At 48.6% G+C, this 18783-nt stretch overlaps 1 protein-coding gene across 1 annotated transcript in view; it reads right to left on the bottom strand.

The window, feature by feature from the left end:
* LOC8036026 overlaps positions 1-18783 on the bottom strand; it is a 566786-nt gene that overhangs the window by 428424 nt on the left and 119579 nt on the right. Inside the window, exon 9 of the mRNA XM_042291544.1 lies at positions 12931-13147. Coding sequence (XP_042147478.1) covers positions 12931-13147 — 217 coding nt within the window. The remainder of the gene's footprint in view (positions 1-12930; positions 13148-18783) is intronic.

Genomic DNA, 18783 nt, shown 5'->3' with positions numbered 1-18783 from the left:
TACCATTGGTTGCGGCCCTCCGAAAATCGGACAGCAGTGCGGCGATATCTAGCAAGTTGGTCGCATGCCGGCGCCGGACGGAGCCCCCGTCGGATGCTCTGGTGCGACGAAAACCCTAGCCTCCGAACGTCGTTCCGGCGGTTCGCACGTCGAGTCGGACAGTTTTGACTCGCATGTGTCTCGCGCTTGTCTGGGCGAGTGTGTGCGTAGATGTGGACTGCTTTGAGGATGCGTTACCCCCAAGAAGCTTAGTAGGCTTAACGAGCCCGACGCACATGCACATGTTAATAAAAAGCTGGAAGCTCGATGACGCGCCAAAGGTTGTAGTTAGAATTAATGATGACCTAATGTGTGTGTGTGTGTGTGCGTGTTATATGATCATGTGCGAGTTGTACGAACCGGCAGCCATCCCCATGAAAACAACAGGCGCCGTCAAATTTATGGGAACGGCGGACCCAGTGATACATCTTAGCTATTTAGCCGGCCAAAAAGCTTTAACCGGAGTGTCTTACCTTGTAAACAATATTAGCGGTACGCGATGAAGATATGAGACTGAATTCTGCATTGTTTGCACGGGCTCCGTAAAGTGTGCTACAATTTCGAACGCATACCTTGCGTAATTTAGTCGTCGTCAGCTCTATTCCACGTCAGTTTCTTGACTCAACATCAAAGGCTATTATAAGTATAGCAGACTGAAAATCTGACAGAAAGAAGGAAGCCGTGAAATATCGAGTGCATTAAATGCATCGAAAAATCCCGGCAGAATCATCGGAGTCGCTTGGCACGACTCCGGCGAACCGGCCAAGCGGCTGGCTAGCTTTGACGGACGCGATATTGTGATCTGTCGTTTTTCCGTCGACATTTGTGAAACGATTAGAAAAAAAAAATTCTGGTAAGCACTCGTTGCTCCCATCTTTTTCTTATTCTCGAAGATATAACCGCTGCCACAAATTGCTGTTTTCAAGCACTAGATGGATGAATCGCACCGTCCGATAGTATGACTGGTACCACCCAGGAAGCCGAAATGCAGTGTTGACACGATGCAGTTGCCACAGAGGTGCGCTTGCACAAAATGTGGCAGTATGTCCGGGCGAGCGCTGGTCCGTGCTGAACCGCGCTAGACTTCAAAACACGGTCGTTCACGCACTTCTCGGCGCGGCATGACTTGGCGTAGTGGCCGACGAACGTCGGTCATCGCCGGCGCACGCCGCGTTTCTCGATGTTGGAGCATAGAGCTATTACAATAAACGCTAGAAGTTCAGGTGGCGCTAGTGTGCTGTTGACATTTGAAGGAGACAGCGAACAGTCTAAATGTGACTTCCGGTAATGCATTCCTATGGGAAACGCAAATACGTTTTCTCTCCGCGCTCGATTATAAGAGCAAATATTGCTTAGTCTTGCTTCAGAATATAAAGTTTGGAACGTTTTACAATCGGATGTAGAAAAATATGGGCCAGTTTAAGTTTTTTTTTAAATTCATGGCAATAAACACCGCGCTAAAATAGCCCAATGCACATGTATAATACGTGTTGACGTTGGAGACTGCTATTATAGGGAAGCAAATCAGCTTGAGAAAACACCGAAAGGATGCAAATATATGCCAAATCAAAAAATAAAAACAGAAAACAAGAACGAAGCAAGGAGTTATGAAACGAAGAACACCGTACTGGATTAATAACGAACTGTGCAATAGTGACAAACTGCGTTTCCGTCATCTCAATGCTATTGCAGCTTCAATAAACCCTACGCACTTTTGAACTGTTCTTTTAGAGCGCAGCTCTTAGGCGCCCGTTTGTGGGTTGAGCGGCGGCGGCATCACCGTCGGCGTGATCGCGCATTGCATTATGGGACGTGTGACGTCACGAAAGTTGCCCTCGTGTGTGTAACCCCCGAGACGGCTACACTCATGAGGGTAACTTTCACGGGGGTAACCCTCACGGGAGTTACCCTTACGAGGGTAACCCTCATGACGATAACCTTCACGAGGATTATCCTCACGAGGTTAACCCTCACAATGGTTATCCTCATGGGGGTTACCCTTACGGGGGTTACCCTCATGAGGGTAAACCTCACGGAAGTTAGCCTCGTAAGGGGGTTAACCCTCGTGAGGGTAACCCCCGTGAGGGTTACGACTCACGAGAGTGACGTCAAAACGTTACCCTCGTGACGCCAAGTGTGACGCCATTATGGAAAACTCGTGAAGTGTGACGTCACGTAACGTATGACGTCACACGTGACGTCACATGAGGTCCACAACATCTAACATTGCCAATATTTCCGCTAAACTGAGCGGGGAAGGCGGAGGCGCTTACCCTTCCCTCCGTACCCTCTCCTCCTCCTCCTCCCTAAAAGCTCCGCTCCAATTCGACGTTACAGAGAATTGTAAACGTCTTTCATGTTTTTTGCTTGAATTGATAGCTTGTATTGACATATCATGCTGTACAACATAAACCCGGGACTCAATTTTTGCTAACTTAAATGCCACTCAGTAATAATAATAAAAAAAACATTAACTAAATAAATTACACTTTTATAATGTGAATAAATCTAGATATTACCTGTTATGAGTAAATAAACTACGCTGATTTCTATTAGTCCCTGGCAAAGAGAAAAATATCACGTACGTTTTTTCCATAGGAATACACAGGAAGACTGGAAAAGTAGACTGTTTGCTGTTAGGATCCATTTGCAACCGGAAGTTCCCTAGGCACTAGCGCCAGCTGAGCCTCTAGAACTTATTGTAATAACTCTATGTGTCGGAGTATAAAGAGCCCTAAAAGCGACACCGACAGCCCCAAATTGTATTTGTTATTTTATTTGTTAGGCGATCCTGTCTGGTGTCAGAAGACTAACCAATCAATATTTTGCTACCGCGTCACATGAAATTAAAATAAAGTAAAAAAAAATGCAACTGCTCGTAACCGAAACCTAAACTTGGCTGGGGAGGAAAAATAATAGAAAAGGAGAGTGTTGCCAAAAAATCCCATGACTGAGCATGTTTTTTTTTTGTTTTCTTTTTTTCGATCAACATATTTGCAGCTTGTAGAAGCCACAGAAAATGGGTATCATATTTTTCTTTCATTTTTAATACTGTGTGTGTGCCTTCGATAAGCCGCGACTTTTATTGCTTTGGTGGTTTTGTCTAAACCATAAAAAACGGCACGTGACCACGGAGAAGAGAGTGAGTGGGACACAAGCCGGCCAGTGCTCGATCGGTGGTTTTGGGGAGGAAAGAAAACGACTCTCGAGCGGCAAATTGTGTTCTGGGTAATTGGGCTCTTATATGTCATGTACAAATGAAAACCTTGGCGAGCATAAATACGCTCTCGGTATACCTTTAAAGGGGTTAGGACACAAAAATGAAACGGGTAGATTATCCTTGAAATGGAATGCTCATAGGCTACTTAGTGGCCCCCTTTCAAAAAGTCTAACAATATTGAAAACAAGCTAGACCTGGCTTGGTACACTGGGTAGCGGAGGTTATCTCGAAGGACTCTCCCGGTTTGCTTACATCGCCCCTGTAAAACTTTGTGACGTGGTGAAGAGGTCGTGTGTGAAATTTAACTGCCGTTTCTTTTTCTCGCTTTTAGAATTTTTTTTTTTTTTTTACTGCTCGAAGTGAGAGCAAGAGAATGAGCAGTATCATTAATTGAAAAAAAGTGATAAACAGCGGATTAGTTCACTTTATGTGTTTTGGTGATGCGCTCGCAGTCGCCCTGTTGTGAAAAAAATAGGTGAGTGTTGTGGCTATGCGGGTTGAAAAGCTTGGGGTTGCATTATCCCGTTATTCTAGAGCCTATTCCCGATCCGAGCGTATGTAACACGCAGTGCACAGTTGTCAGCAATCTGGTGACTACGGGCCCAGCGATTGCTAGTCCCTGCGCTCGCAAGTCCTCTGACTGCCAAACTCGCTAGCAGGCTGCAGACGGGGCGCGATGCAGGTAGGCTTCATCTCTGGAAGCAGTTCTGAGCAAGCAGTGTCTTTTCCCGTTTGCTTGGAGGGCGCTGGCACATCATCTGTGCAGACTGGTTATGTAAAAGCCAAGTATTATTATATCACATTTTTCAATGGCTTGTTAATTTCTGCCACAGATTCTCACATTTGCATACAAAGGAGTATGAGGATAAAAAAAAAGCGACATGAGCGGCCTTTCTGTTGTTCATATTGTTTTCCTTTACCCCTGTAACTTTACCAGCACCGCTCTAATTGTCAAGAAAAACAAAATACCTACCTTGAATCTCTAGCAAAGAATTATTTTAAATTTATTGCTCAATACATTTTAATCACGTCCGAATAATTTCCTCACACCTTGTCGAACGTAGTTCCTAAAACGACCAGCCTTTGGAAAACAACTAGTACACGTACTAACTACAAAATATTGTTGTAACGTTACTTTGAATTGTACTTTGCAGTCTCATCGCTGTAATTATTCGCTTTTTTCAAATCTTCCAGACAAGCACGCGAGGCCGTAGTTTTACGTACCTTCCGCGTCTACGAGCAAAGCCTACACACAATCCGCACCAAGGGCCGCGCACTTTTCATGAATCCCAATAGTAACTCTATCTGTAGTGTTTTAGGCTCTCTTGCAAATCTCCGCGTCAAACGGGCTTCGCCACGTCGAACGGGCTTCACCACCACCCGGATCGTGACCCACGTTTAGTTTGGACATCACAGCAGAAGAAGGCAAACACAATTCCTTCACTAACTCGGGAAACCACACCCTTCTCCAGCTGGCTTTACACAACAAAACGCGAAAGTATTGTGATCAGTATTGCAGCATTTAAAGGTCCGCAGACTGGCGTGAGCAACGCGGTATCCTTCAAGTTGCTTTTCCGTGCGACAGATGGAGCTCTTTTACTTAAAGAGTCTTTACACCAAGGTGCGCGTGTTTACGAATTTGCATCATTTTCATCCGGCGACCAGGCAACACTGCCCAAGTTAATCACACCATGGCGCCCATAAACCACCCGAGCGTGAACTTTCTCTCACTCTAGGCGCCCCCATGATCGCCCAAGGTCGCCTCGCCACGGTAGATTTAAACTTACGCACGCAACTGTACAACCTCAACGTTATTTTCGCTCTCGCCCCCGGCCTTTTGACCTGCGGGATTGTTACGGACGTCGGTAACCACGGCGAGTTCGGCCTTGACTCGTCGTTCGCTGGAACTGATCGCTAGCGGCTCGCAGTTAAAATGACCAGCTTCCAGCATCTTTTTAAAACAATCACTCTCATAGCTGCTGCGATCAGTATCGAGGACTTCGACGAAGCGAGCGATGCCGTAGACGTAATCATCACGAATCGTGCGCTCGGAAATTGGAAGGTAAACGAGGAAGCTGAAGCTTGAGACGCCAAAAGAGCCAAGACTTTGAGTGGGTGCGAGAAGACGCCGCGCGTTGGGCAGGCGACGTCCCCAACCCTGCAACCACGGCAGCCTTTTCGAATGAGGAGGATCCAAGGGTACCGCATTGAAATCGATTTCTCCACGAAACTATCGCGACATTTTCGAAACAAATTTAGCAGAAATATGAGAACACACGATCGGTCCCGGCAGTATGCCTATCTCGTATATTCTTGGTGCTAGCTAATTCCTTTAAAGCACCAAAAATCCTCCCTCAGCGGTGGAGACAACCCGCTCCGAGAGAACGCACGCTGGTAGCGCTGCGCCGAGAAAAAAGGCTGCTGCAGACGCGATTTGCCAAGACAGCAGAGCCAGCTGTCTCGGCTCTCTCGGGAGCTGTCCATGGGAGTATATGGAGGCTGCAGTCCCTCCCACTTCATAGAGGAAAACCATCGAGGCCACTGTTTTTTTGTTTTTTTTCGGACTACCGTGTATTCCCGATACCCCGTTTCACGACTTATTAACGGCATTAGCGCACACGTATGAGGAAGAGAGAAGAAGAGAGCGCACACGTATGAGGAAGAGAGAAGAAGAGAACCAACTAGCCCAGTTATCAACCCTTTTACCGTTTCACGAACCATCGTTACAGACGCTGCAATGCCGTGGAGCCGATCAAGCAACGTCAAAAGTTTATTGTAACGGCGCTCGTGGTCTTTGCCGTCCATCACGGACTAAGACAGTCGGGCAGACAAAAATAAAGCCCAGGATCACGGCGCATTCAGTTAGCGTGATCGTTTTAAGCGAGTGACTGCCAACGCACAAAGAGGACCAGCACAGCGACGACGCAGTTGCGGCTTGAACGACGACCTGCTTGAAGCTGGTAGTCGTTCCATTTCCTGCAACCGTTACGCACCTCCATGGGATCGATTTTGTACAAAACGGAGTACTTTTGCTTCAGCCGGTGGGCCTCAATGTCCCTCTACATGTTTAGGGCGCTGCCATTCTCCGGGATACCCGACGCCGACGGCACGCGCTCGCAGGGAAAATGCAAAGGAGTAGCCGGCAACGTAGTGTCGCCATAACACAGTCAATGCCAAGAGCTCTTGCCGAGAGGCGCTCTTTCATGCTTTCCAGAACAAAAACAAAACACGAGTGGTAAAAGGAAAACGGTCAGATGCCACCACCCTAAGCATAAGCGCACATGAAGCCACTCTAGTTTCAGCAATCTGCCTGTGCCCATAGTCTCGAAACACGCGGCGCTGCGCCCTGCGCTCTCCGACCATACGGGTTTGCTTTTCGCTTGCGCACATTAAATGCTGGTTGCGATAACGTGCGATTCCGCAGTTTTCTGGCAAACATGGCGCCGGGGTTTGGCGTCGGCTAAAGGCACTGAATTCTCGGAAAGTAGGGCTATTGCCTTCCCTGCCTGCTAGCCGGATACAAACAGACACTGACATACCTCGCCAGGTGCTTGACTGATCGGTCCCAGTTGCCATGGAAATCGTCATTTCGGTCTATTCGAAGCTTCGAAAGGGTCGTTCTGAACCAGTCGTACCTAGGTCATTATAAGCATCATCGTCGGCCGAAAGCCTTCCTCGGCAATATATGTTTATGAGCTGTTCATGCAATCCACTTTTTAATCATGCGTGTCTCCGATCTCTTACAATTATATTGTTCTTAAAGAGTATATAAAAAAAGGGAAATTATTTTACAATGCCCCAAAGCACCGGCCGTGCACGTGGTGGTCGTACGAAGATGTGCATTGTTGCACCGGTTACGTGGATAAACAAATCTATGTATTCAAAAAACGTCCATATAAATCTACCCATCACCAGCGATTATAAATAAGTTCACGCACCAAAATTAGAGAGGTGAAGGAGAAATCGCTTATTCTATGAACCAAAATGGCGATCATACGGGAAGCTTAGGGCTACTTTCCCTGGATCCAGTGACATTAACATCGGGATGTTTTTGTTTTTTTTTCGTTGGTAGCTACCCAGGCAGCACACCAATGTCGGTCCGACATTGGCCTAACATTGGCAAAGACCGGCCGCAATATTGGACAATATTGGAAGCGCTACCCTTTCCAACGTTGGCCCAGTGATTGGTGCCAATGTTGGGCCACTGTTCAGCCATCGTTCCAGCCAATGTCGGCCCAACCATTGGTGCCAATGTTGGGCCATTGCTAAACCATGGTTCCAGCCAAGGTGCTCCCACATTGGCGAAAACCGGCGTAATATTGGACAACACTGGAAGCGCGACCCGATCCAATGTTGGCCGTTATGCTGATTTTTGGCCATCGTTGCACTCGCCCAGCTCTTTGGAAGTGCATTCACCAAGTTGTTTGCAAAAAGGAAGGTAAACAGACACAAGGGATTGTTTTAAAATCTTCAAAAAGTTTATTACACACAGCTTATTCTGTAGACAGGCACAAAATCAGCAATTTGTAATATGTGAAGAGGTACTATTCAACTGTGATACAACTAAGAAGATTGCAAAGCAAACACAAACCGGGGTAATTCTTGGGTAGTGTCCAGTCTCCCGGCAGCTGGAAGAATTTTTTCCCAAAATTCTACCGCTATTCGCCCTTCATTGGCGGTGCAATCAGTTCATCAAACGACATTTCATAGACAGATCGTTTCATCAACACGCGATGTTTCATAAAAAAAAACTCCAAATACGTCTTTTTCCCTCTTTTCTTTTTTTTGCAATGAACCGCTTCAGACTTGGCATGAAGCGGCGTGAAAGGGTGGGCTGGTTCGGTGAGCACGCGCCTCAGGAATACACTTGCGTTGAAATGCCCCTACAGCGTGCAATTCGCGTAACGCATGTCAAGGAAACGTTGCGCCTCAGGAATACACGCACGACGAAACGCCCCTACAGCGCGCAATTCGCGTAACGCATGTCGATGAAACAAAAATGTCGACGAAAAGGTGGCCACGAAACGTGTTTTCGCGAAACGCACGGAGAATAAAAAAGTCAGCATTCTACCTGCAGTTGTGACATTATTTCAGACAGATAATGGCAGGCGACTGTCGGTAAGATTGCGGGAAACTTATTCTCCCGGCTGCCAGGAGATAGGCCCTGCCCAATTCTAGAGGTTATCCGGAAGATTACCCATACAAGAGCGGACAATGATCACCAAGAAGGTTGCAGCGCACTTACTTTGAAAATACCGGACTTGAAAGATGTAATCCGACATATATGTAAACACGGGCACTGCAGAAAAACCACTCAAACACAAAAACCAGAAGGAAGTGATCCGTGAAGATTCAACACGATGTAGCACACGCTGCCATTTGCCGAACCGAACACTAAACGATTCACAAGAATGTCTTGGGCTTCTATGAAGAAATCGACACGGGTGGGACTTTTCGAACGAGATACCATTTACCACAGAAGGGAAATCCACAGCGGGCCCGCAGCCCGCAGGCCGCATCACACGCGAAACTAGGTCCGGTCTTCGCGACGCAGGCATTCCGAGTTTTTCAACGGCTAATGCGTCATCCGTCAAACCACGTGATCACGCTTCTGCTGTTACCCGCGCACAGAGAGCGAACTCAAGCGATAAAACGTGTACGGTTCATTGGTCCGGCGAGTACGGACCGTCTACCGCGCCTTCAGCTTAGGGAGAGAGAAAAAAAGAGAAGGAGGACAAAGCAAGCAGGCCAGAACGGGGGTGGGGTGCGCTTACAAAAGGCTAATCTTCAGGGGCATCTCAACAATGAACGCAGCGAGAGAATTTGTCACTTCTACCCAAGGTTGATAGTGCAGTAGATGTTATGCGTGACCTTGGGCTTTAGGCAGGTTCCGTGCTCTGCCTTATCACCAGCTTCGAGACCGTAGTCAAGTGACCCTAACCGGAGACACGATTGGCCTTAAACACGCATAGCGTCTACCCTGCTGTCAATACCGATTTAACAGGACAGCTCTTTGAAGGTCAGCTTTTGAACTTCTAAAGAAGCTCTCCAGCCCAAAAGTGGTTCGAAACGGGGCAAGTTTGAAGACAGTATGTTTTACGTCGTATAACGTAAATATAATAATATATAAATATATAATATAATGTAATGAAGAACTAAGCGCGACTATTTTTTGCGCTCGATGTACACAAATATGTCTATAAGTATATAAATATATTTTTTATCAATAAATTTAAAACTGTTTGTACGCTGTTAGGTTCGCGTTTTTAAACTTCAAATTGTTTTACGAAAGAGTTACACATAAAAGACAGCCCGAACAGCACATCGTCCGAATTGCAGCACACGATGAATCGCCCACGCTCGCCGACAGAAGGTTGCGATGCTGCGCGAACGGTTTCTGAAAGATGCTGGGTAGGGTACTCCGAGCGCAACGGCTTCGCGACCGTTCGAAGGGCAAATGATTCGCGACAACGAAGTAGGGTCTAGCAGCTTCAGTAAGCTAACGGGGCTCGAGAGTCCCACGCTCACATTTCCGCAGAGCGAGCGCTGCCGGCCAGATCGAGGCGCAGTGTGCTCTCGCGTCGCGATAGCTACGTCGTTGCTCTGCCTACCCTGATGACATGTGCACTGGCTGTCGAAGCAACCCTCTCGAGACTTCACTTGAGTTTAATATATGACTTTATATCGCGATATACTCTCGTAAAACTGAGAGTCACTTCGGTTGCGGCGTAAGCGGCGGCTTTATGTTTGTTGACACCTGCGTCGACAATGACTAAATATGCACAGAATCATTAAATATAAAAAATAGAGCACGCAGAAAGAAATACAAACATGACAGGGGCACGGACAAAGAGAAGACGTTAACGCTACGTATATATAAAAAATATATTGGAAAAGACAAAAATACTTAAATCTAAAAAAACGGAGTTAAGTTGTCAACGCCGAGGTAAGGCAATGCGAATGGAGAGCAGCCGGCAAAAAAACTGCAATAGTCCTATAGGCAGCTAAGGACGTATTTGTGATCGGGGTTATAAAGCGCCGGCGACGTACGCCCGATGAAGTTGGCTAAATAAAATTCTCGCCCGAGCGAGCTCATGAATGACTCTTTTCCAATTTCCTATTTCTGCAATGCAAAAAAAGAGGTTCGCGGGTCTATAGCCTAGGCGACGTAAATATCGATAAGCCATTGGTTATGGCAGTACCAATATTGACCAGCCTATACCAAGACATCACCAATATTAGAAAACTCTTGGCTTTGACAGTTTAATATTAACCAGCTTAAGCCAACGTATATTCAATATCGGAAAACCATTGGCTCTGACAGCCGAGTATTGTACAGGTTATGCCGGCGTATATCCAATATAGGAAAGCTATTGGCTTTGACAGTTCAATATTGGACAGCTAATGCTGGCATGTATTCAGTATTGGAAAGCCATTGGCTCCGACAGTCCAATATTGTACAGTTTATGCCAGCATATATCCAATATCGGAAACCTATCGGCTTTGACAGTCCAATATTGGAAACTTATGCCGGCATATATCAAATATTGGAAAACAATTGAGTTTGACAGTCCAATATTGGACAGGTTATGCCAGTATATATCCAATATTGGAAAGCCATTGGCTTTGGCAGTCCAATATTGGATAACTTATGCCAGCATATATCCAATATTGGAAAACCATTGGCTTTGACAGTCCAATATTGGACAGGTTATGCCAGCATTTATCCAATATTGGCAAGCCATTGGCTTTCACAGTCCAATATTGGACAGCTTATTCCAGTGCATCACCAATATTGGAAAAACATTGGCTATGATAGTCCATTATTGGCCCAGGTAATTCCAATATTGGTAAACACATGGCTCAGTTGGGCCATTGTTGGGCCATTCTTTGTCCCATCAATTCCAATGTTGGCCCAATATCGTGTGCTGCCTGGGTAGTTTAGCATGTGAGGCGCTGTTCTTGACTGTGGCACACTATTCGCGCGTCGCGACTAGAGGAACACAGGTGTCTTGCCAAATGATATTTATCTCACCGGGATCTACAGAAGACCTTCCTATTGTATTTGATGAAGTTAAAAAAAACCATGCTTAACAAAGCCGTTTTTTTTCTTCAAATCATTGATTTCCATTGCACCTTCTTGGATCGAAACGAAAATAAAACCCGGTTTTTTCGGCGGGTAGAATTGAACTACGCACTACAAAAACCTGAATTTCTGTCAGAATATTAAGCTAGCTGTGGGCATAGGATGCCACAGCTCTAGGTAATAGCGTTACCTGGATGAAATGATAAAAAGGCAAGGTGAACTTTTTCCGTGGGCCGACGTCTGTCTGAGCCTAATTTTGCCAAACAACAAAAAGACATTGTAGGTGTATGTGGGATCTAGTAATGAAGTTTGCATAAAAAACATACATACGTCGGAGGCCTAGAGAAACAAAGCCGTGGCATTGGCAGCTAGAAAAAACCTAAGGCCAACATATACTGTAAGATTGACACCATGAATGACTCACATAATAAACAAATAAACACAAATTGGCACGGTATTGGTAACAAAAAGAATGCATAATGTTAAGCACATGCTGTCAAAGGAAACAACCTACATGTAGACATAAAATATATAAAAACAAATAAGGACAATACAACAAGACGCCATCACGTGGACGGAAAACGTTTGATCCGCATACAATAAGATAGTCATCGGAACTTAAATTAACAGACGTTGCAAAAAACAATATATCAGCTTTTTAATACAAATATAAAAGCTCAAGACACGCTGAAAACGTCGCGGAGTTCTTTAAAAGAAATATGTTCAGCCTGAACATTTTTTTCCCCACAGAGTTTTTGTATTTCCAGGAATTATACATCTCAGCAAGAAAGGAGAAAAAATATAATTTGTCTGCCGATCAGTTGGCTTTACCGAAATGCAGGCAAAGGGCACCCACGCTGTTACTGCTTGTTTTAGCAACATTAAATAAAAGTCGGCTCACAAAAAAAAAAAAAAAAAAAAAACATAAAACAGAAAAACAAAACAAAAAAACATACAGTCCTTTTTTTTGCTATTAAGTATGGCCTTGCATTCTGAGGAAATGTCAGCTTTTTCCAACGCGTAGTTTATTTATGCGGGCCAAACAACCGGGCTTCACAACTAGTACATCTCTATGGACATTGCTTTTAAGCTGACAGCTTCGGTGTCTTAAAGCCCCGCGTCATAAAATAATCTGAATAGAAGCATTATCTCAGGCTGCATCTGTGAGGATACAGGGGAGAGCGATAATTGTTTCCGTCTCAATTAAAATATTCGCTTCGGTAGGGTAAGTCAAGAGATAACACTTACTAAGAAAACGGGACTTGTTACTAAGTACAATTAATAAAAAAAACAGGACTTCACGAACTTGCGACTGCTTACGACCGAGTGCGATATAATCGCTTCGCGTAAACGTGGAACATCCACGATTTCTTTCCTCTTTTTTTTGCGCAATGTTTTTTTTTGTAATTATTGATCTGAATAATTTTTTCACCCTATTATAAACGACTATTTCTTATATATAATACGCACATTTGTAAAAGGTACCTAGTCTACATAACGCTCCAGTAAGATGCAGTTCCGCGGCCACCTCATTGATGACGCCAGCGTGTCAGTGTGTTCCCTCGATATCACAAGAGGAACTCACCGACGACTTGGCATCGGTGATAACTCCGTCCGGCTTCTTGAACTTCGCTTCGAGGTCCTTCTTCATCAGGACAGCCAGGCCCATCGGGAAAAGGCGATCGACGTGCACGAGGCATAATGCTGCTTTTCTGGCTCCGACCATCTTGGAGTCCTTCAGGATGGGCGCGCCGTAGACATGAAGCAACATGTCAAGTGCGACCTTCATGGATGCTGGATTTCTGCCAAGAAAGTTCGAATTTTCTCAGAGCCGCGACGTCTTCATCCACAATACCAAATTTCCCCAACTTATCCCGCGATGAAAGGCTATGCAAGAAAAGTTGCAGTGCGAACTATATTTTTAAAATAAAAATTCGCATGTACAATATTTTTTCTTTTCTTTTTTTAGGCTTGTCGGATTTGTCGCCGAATAAATATCCGTGAAAGGTACTCTAATGACGTTTGTGCAGATGAGTTAAACGGCCAGAGGGGGTTAAAATCGGGGACTAATTGTTACAGTAAGTTGCACAATTAACTAAATTGCAATACTGCACTTAATTAGTGAAAATGAACTTATGATTTTAATTAGAAACTTGCTGAGCGTCATCGAACACGACTCATCAGTCAATTATAGAAAGATTTGGAGTGCGTGGGAAGAGCGGTACAGGCGGCCTAAAGTTACCATTGGTGCAATAGGTGCGAAGCTGGAGGTGCGAAAACTGGGATGATAACACCACCGCATATCATCTGCGTTCTCGCAAAAGCAGCCTTGAGTCTGTCGCACGAGTGGAAACTTTGGTGCATCATTGCGCTTCTCGTGCTCTCTAAATGTTTCTAAAGCTTTCCGAATTAGCGGCTTTCGAGGACCCTTACCAAGTTTCTGATCAAAACCATATGTTGTTTTACCAAAGAAAAATGAAAGCCATTCACAACCCCCTGCACCAATTCCACCGGTGCACACCGCCGTATTCTACTTATGCCCGAGTACCGCTTGAGAGACAAACACAAACGAACGACAGCGACAAGCGTCAAACACATGCAGCATGCTCCGATGGTACCTTTAGCAGGCGTTTAATCGTTCGGTGTTCGTTAAGCAAACACGAGTGATTGCAAGCCTGCACAAGATACCCCTGCGTGTATGATGCTCGTGCTTGAGCATAGCCTCTTTTTTCTACAAAACCTGTCGAATTACAAAAGACTCTGGTTTGAAGCTTGTCGCTGTCGTTTGTTTCTGTTTGTCGCTCTACTAAGACTCGGGAATTACGAGTGCAGTCTGTCCCAAAACACAATCGAAACTGCATTGTTCTGCGCTTTTCTGCGCCGCGCTCCACTTTTCTGCACAAGTGCAGGCTGGTGCCGGTAAATCAAATGAACCAAGTGTTTTTAATACTTAATGTACTTTCCGTTCTTTCAACGGAAGTCGAAGGTACTGTTGTGTTGCATCGGGTCCCGTTATTCAGTACGCGGAGGGCGTACTGAATGACGACTGAAAAATATCTCCTTTGGCGAATGAGTCTGGAGTGCGATACCGTCGTCTTGAATTGCAAAGATATGCACACTGTACGGACGTGAGCAGGTTTCAGAATGTCAAAAAAAAAAATACATAAACACGCGGCTCTGACTTTACACCGCTGCGGTGGCGGCGCTGCTGTCGGAAAGACGCATGGGCAAAAGATTCGCTTCGCTGGAATCTTGTTTCTGCGCACGCGCGCTGTGCACACCTGGTGAAGGAAACGCTCACATGTTTGCAAACTGCCTGTTGTTTCCTACGCACCTGGTGTAGAAAACGCAGAAATAAATGTTAGATTAAGTATTAAAAGAAACCTTTGAGGATGTTCAATACATCTACACATTACAAAATTAAAATTTAACCATCTACGATATTAAGCTTGTGGGGTTTAAAAAGGAGGGTAGATCACGCACCTTTACAGCCGGGGACCTGTCCGGTCAAAGGGGAAATCCAATGCCCGTCCCACCGCGCGGACGACGGCTACCAGCGAGGGCGGTCGCCGCGCCGGGTTCGGCCAACGCCATGCCAACAACGATGATCCCGGTATCAAACAGCGTTTATTGAGAACCTGGGGTCCCCAACAAGACACTGCGGTCAAGCGAGCCGCCGCGGGCACAGTGTGCCCGCATCGCCCGCCGACCTGAGAGCCAAAGGGGTAATTGCGAGCGGAGTCATCGCCGGTCGGGCGAGCTCACGCCGCTACCCGTCGTCGCAGGAGTTCGGGGCCAGGGCCCTCGGCAGACGGGACGTCCACAGGTTGTGCGGACGCCGACTGTCAGAGCCAGGGGAATCACTAGCGTGGAGTCATCGCCGGTCGGACGATGCTCGCGCCGCGACTCGACCCGCTGCCCGGAGTCCAATCGAGGACTCCTCGACCACACGGCCGTCCACTCGGAGGGCAGGCCCGACTCTCCCTCGCGCGATGTCGCTGTTCCCCCGAAATCGGGGAGACGCGCGGAGGAGTGCGAGAGAGTAGGCCAGCAAGGTGGTGCACCCTCTCCAACACGATACGGGACGAGCCAGCTCGAAGCCAGGCAACTCCGGCCGCCACGTCCGCGGCTTACGCCTTCTCGGGGGAGGGAAACCAGTGGCTCCCACAATCCCCCCCTCCTTAAAACATTTGGCACCCCTTTCAGAGAAACGGGCGCCGGCTCTCAAACCCCCAAAATACAAGACCTGCGTGCTGACAGCACGGGTGCCAGTCGCGCTTACAAATAAAAAACGGGGGCCTTGGTAGCCCCCGGAACTGCTGCCGTAAATGTTCAACATACCGGAGTTCACGACGCACTGGTGGGGCGGATGCCGTTGAATGAAGCCGTGCAAAATTCCTCGATGCCGAAAGATCAGTTCTTCCGCAACACGGAGCACCACTCACTGGGAACGTTGATGCTCGGTGGTGCTGCTCAGCGGTGCTGCTCGGCCTACGCTGCACGTCGTCGACTCGTCGTGGGCAAACCTCCGTCGAAACGAACACGGTGACGCGCGTAGAAGTCCGCCCATGGTCACTCTCAAGGTGGGTGCGGGAGACCAGCGGCAAGGGGAACGCTGGCCACCAAACTCGAAGGCGCACCTTGGGGCCGGCAGCAGGTGACGTCCGTGACCAGGCCCGCATCAGGAAGCCTGGTTCAGCTGGGCGCCTCGGTGGGGTCCGGCTGTCCGACGACAGAAGGACGACAGCGGCCATCTTGCCCCGGCCGGAAGTCAGCCCTCCCTGTCTGCTGCTCCCGGCCGCCGTCGGGTTCGCAAACTCCCGGCAGCGTCAGCAATGACGCACATCCGGCAGGTCCCGCCCAGCCTCTCGGCGTGTCCCCCGCCGTCGCACGTAGTGGGGGATGGCAGGGAAGAGGGGGGGGGGGGGCACGAGCATCTTCCTGAATGACGGAAAGAAGAGCCCACGCAGCACCCCGCAAATATCTCTTCGCCCTCTCCAGACCCGCAGTATGGCAAGGTCGAAGGGAGAGATCATTGTTCTCGGTCGACACTCTGACACCGAGGGGAGGCAATGGTCCCCAAAAACAGGTTTTGGCCGGGTCCTCATTGTATCTGGACTCGGCTGCCTGCGTACCTTAACCGGCCTACCGCAGGGTGGGAGGCTCAAGTTGGAAGGCAGGCCACGCGGTGCTACTAACAGAATTAGAGGGCACCCTGCGTACGCAAACTGAAGTCGCCGGGAACTGAGCCGGCGACTCCCCGCTGCCAGCGGTGGCTGCACCAGGAGCCGGGCCGGGGACTGCGAAAACAACTAACTCCGTAGAGTCTTCGAGCTGCACGCATCCCTAGCGAAGCGCACGGAACGGGGTAGCTAAAAAGCCGCCCCGTCTTTAGTGCGTTGTGCCATTCTTATAACGCAAAGCCATTACTCTCGGAAATCAGCAGAAGCTCAAAGGTGTCAGCAAAACCAATCTATCCCGAAGAAAACCCTCGCGCCAACCACAATACAAGTGGCATACAGCGCGCGCGTCCACAGTGTGAGAACTGCTTCTGGACGCCGGCGGATGCGTGGCCTACGGCTCCCGGAGCCCGTCGGTAGCATTACGAGCTACTTGGCGACGTTAATGGCAGACGCACCGCCCGACTCTCCCGGAGAGTCTTACAACTCAGTGTCAAAGAAACGCGCGTATTTACAAACCCAGATTGTCCCGCTGACCCGTGAGAAGCTCTTTGCTGCTAACAACATTCGTCGCTAGGCCCACGGGGGTCAATGCAACGCGATTTCCGTGGCACGGAGGCTCTGAGGACGCCGCCAGAGGTGACGACCCTCTAACTAGGTAGGGGTTGGCAGCGGAGTCGGCAACTGTCAGGCAAAGGGGGACTGTTGCTAGCGAGGCCCATCACCAGAGGCGACAGGTACGATAAAACGTCTCCTGCGGCAAGACACGAAAAAAGAATGAACAAATCGTGACTCACTCAGGTTTCTGGGCTGGCTCTTGAATGTGGTTACCAAATCCGGGCACCCACGGGATTCGCAACATGGCGGCTCACAAAGGGAGCCGGCCTCCCCAAGGGAGGCTCCGCCATCTTGGCATGTCGCGGCGGAGCAGTGTCACGACAACGATAGGTGCCGTGGCCCCACGTTGGGCGCCATTTTGTGGCAATTACGTAAGGAAGGAAGATTACGCACCTTTCACGTCCGGAGATCGGTCCGGTGCTCAAAGGGGAAATCCGCTACCCGTCCCACCGCGCGGCCGACGGCTACCAGCGAGGGCGGTCGCCGCGCCGGGTTCGGCCAACGCCATGCCAACAACGATGATCCCGGTATCCAACAGCGTTTATTGAGTACCAGGGGTCCCCAACAAGACACTGCGGTCAAGCGAGCCGCCGCGCGCACAGTGTGCCCGCATCGCCCGCCGACCTGAGAGCCAAAGGGGTAATGGCGAGCGGAGTCATCGCCGGTCGGACGAGCTCACGCCGCTACCCGTCGTCGCAGGAGTTCGGGGCCAGGGCTCTCGGCAGACGGACGTCCACAGGTTGTGGGGACACCGACTGTCAGAGCCCGGGGAATCACTAGCGTGGAGTCATCGCCGGTCGGACGATGCTCGCGCCGCGACTCGACCCGTTGCCCGGAGTCCGATCCAGGACTCCCCGACCACACCGCCGTCCACTCGGAGGGCAGGCCCCACTCTCACTCGCGCGATGTCGCTGTTCCCCCGAAATCGGGGAGACGCGCGGAGGAGTGCGAGAGAGTAGGCCAGCAAGGTGGCGCACCCTCTCCAACACGATACGGGACGAGCCAGCTCGAAGCCAGGCAACTCCGGCCGGCACGTCCGCGGCTTACGCCTTCTCGGAAGAGGGAAACCAGTGGCTCCCACAAGCTACATTTGTTACCAAGAAAATTCCCCAGGCATAAATAAATGCACTTGGGAACTTTGGCATATTCGATCAGTGCAAAAGACTAATGAGAATGATAAAACTAATGCTGAAAATATGCGATACTTGTGTCAGAGGACGCTATGCACAATGTACGTGAGAACGAAAAGTACACAAACGTAAAGTAGGGGGCTAAGAATGGTGACGGTGATGATGAAAGTGTTGAAATAATAATATGACGAGAGGACCCGCTTTACGATGTAGTTTCTCTCATTAGGGAGTTTTCGTAGACCGCGCTGCCTCCTCCGCTAAGCGTTCCGCAACGAAGAAGTTGCTACCGCGCCCGCGCGCCGATAGCCTTGACTGTGGAGTTCCCGCTATCGTAGCGGGTTGCGGAGGGGCTTGCGGGACGACGAAAACGATCTACGAAAACTCGCTATTCCTTCCGGCGTCGTCATTCGCACCTTTGAATCGCACCGCGGCGCAATTTTTTTTACGCACACCCCCTTTTTCGCCGGTAGTAGCGCGTGTCTGCTAGACGTCAGGCGTGACTATTCAATA

Source organism: Ixodes scapularis, unplaced genomic scaffold (genome assembly GCF_016920785.2).
Source record: "Ixodes scapularis isolate PalLabHiFi unplaced genomic scaffold, ASM1692078v2 PGA_scaffold2__306_contigs__length_199485367, whole genome shotgun sequence".
NCBI classification, from domain to species: domain Eukaryota; kingdom Metazoa; phylum Arthropoda; class Arachnida; order Ixodida; family Ixodidae; genus Ixodes; species Ixodes scapularis.
The sequence above is the reverse complement of the archived record's forward strand: the minus strand, read 5'-3'. Positions and strand labels throughout refer to the sequence as shown.